The sequence below is a fragment of the Schistocerca cancellata genome, unplaced genomic scaffold, assembly GCF_023864275.1.
Source record: "Schistocerca cancellata isolate TAMUIC-IGC-003103 unplaced genomic scaffold, iqSchCanc2.1 HiC_scaffold_1148, whole genome shotgun sequence".
In the NCBI taxonomy this organism is placed as follows: Eukaryota; Metazoa; Arthropoda; class Insecta; order Orthoptera; family Acrididae; genus Schistocerca; species Schistocerca cancellata.
In genome coordinates, this window is record NW_026047147.1 from 249,002 (window position 1) to 253,156 (window position 4,155).

A 4,155-nucleotide genomic window follows, 5' to 3' on the forward strand; every position below is an offset into this window, starting at 1 on the left:
CATGTGTGACATTTTGTTCTCAAAAATAAAGACAAACCTTAAAGAGCTGTCTTTTACATCAGAGATGAGATTCAAACTGCACATCTGAGAGAACTAAACTATACTGTAAGGACTGTTCCAGAATAGTTTGAAGCATTGGAAGAAGCACTGGAATAAATGTATAATATGTAATGGGAAATATTTCGGTGAAGACGACATTGATGTAGACCTATAGATAAACCCAGTGTTGGATACAACATTCACCGCTGTTGCTTCCACTATCATATTGTCCATTTTGGTGCCAATGTCACGACCCTGTCACCGTCTTCTAAGAGGAATGTCGTTGGTTCACCACCCAAGTTTCGTCGACATAAAAGAGTTCTGTTAATTTCCTGACTTGTATCAAGTATTTGCATCGCCAGTCAGTAATGAGTTCCCTCTAGAGGGACCTTTCCTTTACTTAGAGGTCTGTTGCAAGTAAATCGTATTTCATGCAGTGTCTTACGCTAGACAGCTTTCTTGCAAGGAAAATAATTTTTTTGTTTTTACAGCAACAGCTAATTTGTGTAATGTCAGCACTATTTTTTTAGCCATACAAAAGTCACTATGGTTGATCCAATTACCTATTTTGAGATGCTGCCTGCAATGATGGATTTATTCCCCAAATTTCTTAGTGGATTTTCTTGGCGGTTCTGGCAAACCGCGTGGTTTATTTTCGGTCGTCTTTGTTGAATCGTCCAATATCGGTAAGGCTGACTTTTGTGTAAACTACAATCTTTTTATTGTGACAGGCAACATTAGCCCCGAGTTCTCTCTGTGCCGACTCTTGCTTGGATTAGTCTTTAACTTGCATCAGATGTGGGGAGAGATTCTCGCGACATTGGTTCAACTTCAGCAATGCCAGATCTATACAAGCATTTTGATATTTGTAAGTGAACATGCGATAATGAATCAACACTGTCTGTTTCTATTTCTTACAGACACCTAATTTCTTTCTGGCATGATCTAATCTATGCATAGCATTAGATACAGGAAATATAGTACTTTTTTGAGATTGGTCTAAAGTTACGGTTTAAGTGTTTCTACTACAACTGAAACAGAAATTTTACTCGAGAGCAACATAGTTGGTGTACGTTTACAGTTCCGAAGACCTTTTTAACTCTAAATGGAAAGTGTTACGCTGCCTGTAGCGGTGTGTAACTTAGTTTGTGTCCAGAATTTTCAAAAATTGCAAGAAGTTACACAAAGTTAACATGACTGAGTATAGTAGTTGTGCAGGATACCGTCTGCCACAGACCATATGGTGGCTTGCAAAGTGTGTAAGTAGATCGAGATGAATGTTCAAGTGGATGTATCTCTTGTTGCATGCAAGATTATATGAGCACATGTGACGATTATTATGCAGCGGGTAGTGAGTGAGTGTGTGTGTGTGTGTGTGTGTGTGTGTGTGTGTGTGTGTGTGTGTGTGTGTGTGTGTGTCAGGGAGAGTCGACCTGGTGCCCTTGTTGTATTTCAGATAGGTCGACCAACTTATTGTGTACGAAGCAGTGACTTTTATATTTTTTGTCGGCATGTCAGAAAATTTCCGTGTTACTGGTCTGAATGACTTAGCTGTCTGGTGAGGAAGTAGTATTTCAGTGCTTACAGACACGTTTAGTTTCCAGTGTTTTCTTCCTAAGTGACAGAAGGAATTGGTACTCAGAGAAGGTAGTTTTAGGGGTGTGTTTGAATGTAGATGAAGGATTGGATAGCAACTTCATGCCAAGGTGAAAGGAGGCGGATCTGTGGAGTGAATTATGAGGAAATGTGCCAGATGAATTTGTAGGAGATGAAGTGCACCTATTTTTGATGGGAGATGGCTAAAGTTTTTGATTATGGGCTAGTGCTGTGGATCTGTTTGTAATACGCTGGTTAACCCATATCGCAGAAGCGAGATTTCTAGACTTTTGACTTGTTGCTCGGAAGAAGTGTATTCAGAATTATTGCCAGTTTTGTGGCTGTGACAGTTTCTTTCATTTGGTGTGTGTGTCTCGATAGTAGAGTAAGTGTGTCGATGTTTTGTGCAGGAGCCTTTCTGGGGCACAGCGAGGCAGGTGGCTGATACAGGCGGCTAAGGTGGGGGCGGTGGAGGTGGTGCGGCTGTTGCTGGCGGCTGGGGCGGACGTGAGGGCGAGGGACGAGAGCGGGTGCACCACCCTGCACTGGGCTGCAGAGAGAGGCGACGCGGCTGTGGTGCGGCTGCTGCTCTCTGCGGCATCCGACCCCAACGCCAGGTCTCTGAAGGGGTGGACGCCGCTGCACTTCGCGGCATACTGTGGCCGCGCAGAAGCGACGGCTGCGTTGCTGGAGGCCGGAGCCGACAGGGGGGTGTGGACTAATGACGGGAGGACCCCACTGGACTACGCCGTACTGTGCAACCATCGTCAGCTCGTCCAGATGCTAACAGAGCCTTAATACGTGCCAGTAGGGGAAATGACATCATGTACTTCATTGTACATTATATTAAAATAAAAAAAATTGAAAAAATGAACACTTTCTCTATTCATTTCTACCTTTTGCAGTCCACACAATTCCTCCAGTAACACAACTATTGCAACAACAGGAGATACCTGTAAACCAGCGTGACAAACCTTCCTTTTGAGAATTCACTCTGTAAAACATTTCAGAAGCAATGTCCGCAAAAGCTCAGCAACAATTGACAAATACTCATTCATAAACTCCACTTCTCTCTCCCTCTCTGTCTTGTGTTTCTCGTCCCACATACAATATTCAAACAGCTTACAAGAATACAGCTGACGTCTTTCACAACCGCCTGTATTTCGAAACACGAACGCCCAATCTCTTCCAAGACACAAATGCGAGAATACCGGTTGTTGGGTAACACGTCACCCAGCCGCAATAACATCACTTCTTCCCACCAGTCCGCTACATTACCTAATTACTGCAAACTGTTTGCTAGCAGTGTCTATGTTGCTACATCACATCACTGTGAACTGCACCATACTCAGATTACTGCCACATAAGCTGTTCAGTTAGAATGTATCTTCACTTAAGATTTCACACTGAATTGACTTCTGTGCGTGCACTGCACAAGTACTTTTCCTGTTTAACTGCAATGTCACATTTGTAGCAGTGCTCACACCACATCTCGCTCACACCATCTGCAGCAGTCTTCCGAGCTCACCTTCAAATAAAGAGAATTGAAGATCCACCTAAAATCATTCCTCTCCCACACACCTCGCTTGCTGCTCTTACAGAACAAACTGCCATCTCTCAGGGAATTATACTCAATCACGTGAGACATGGAGCGATCACTGGAATTATACGGCAGTTTCCCAAAGTACACTTTCGCGTCTCTGTAGGCGTTTTGGAAGCAGACCACATTAGGAACATTCATTCCCCTTTCTGCTGTGATACAATTAGACTTGGCATCCCCGTGCATGCATGTGTGACCAAAGTGGCAGACTGCATTCTGAACAAGAGCTTCTGTGGCCCTCATGTGGCGGTGTTACAGACAGAAGCTCCTTAACGTTCTCTGTGAGGAAGCAGCGACGGCAGAAGGCAGTATTGACTTGCTGAGTGACCTCCACAGCATTGATGAATGCTTCAGGCTCTGCCAGTTGATCCTCAACATAAATAAATGTAACATACTGTGCATACACCGAAAAGAAATCCACTACTGTAAAATTACACCGCTGATCACAAATTGCTGGAAACAGTAAGTCACCTACCGTAAAATATCTAGCAGTAACTATCCAGAGCCATACTGCGTGCAATGACCAAAAGATACCAATTGGTAAGAAACTGCAATAGATCTTTTCTCAGCGATTCCACAATCATATGTTTTGGGCTCCTAAATCCAAATTTCGTGCTTCCTGCCCTGTAGTATGTTGGCTTCACAACGAAAGCCTCAAAATTTTCAGACTTTTCTCAGATTTTCATTTATTTCACAAAGACTACGTGTTTCTCAAAGTTGAAAACCCAACACAAAATTAAATTGGACAAACTCTTCTACAACATGCAGCAATCAGCAGTGATTTTCTGACGGCGAGTGATGACCGCACTAGAGCGTCCTAAAAAAACGGTGACTCCCCAAAATTCGGATCGCGCCTAACGCCATTCACCTGTTGCACTCTGCTATTACGGCACTTTGGAACGGTATGGCACGCTTCAGCA

The 4,155-nt window shown here is 43.5% G+C and overlaps 1 protein-coding gene across 1 annotated transcript; it reads left to right on the plus strand.

Moving 5' to 3' along the window:
• Positions 1–1,550: 1,550 nt before the first annotated feature.
• Positions 1,551–2,433, plus strand: LOC126159849 (fibronectin type 3 and ankyrin repeat domains 1 protein-like). Its single transcript, XM_049916660.1, has 2 exons — positions 1,551–1,597; positions 2,046–2,433. Exons 1-2 carry the CDS (start codon positions 1,551–1,553, stop codon positions 2,431–2,433), a joined length of 435 nt encoding a protein of 144 aa, XP_049772617.1.
• The last annotated feature ends 1,722 nt before the right edge of the window (positions 2,434–4,155 follow it).

Excerpts from the sequence above, each read along its gene's own strand:
- LOC126159849 (XM_049916660.1), top strand. The coding sequence starts at position 1,551 with ATGTCAGAAAATTTCCGTGTTACTGGTCTGAATGACTTAGCTGTCTG. Across the intron at positions 1,598-2,045 it reads CTGAATGACTTAGCTGTCTG|GAGCCTTTCTGGGGCACAGC; the intron begins GTGAGGAAGTAG and ends TGTTTTGTGCAG.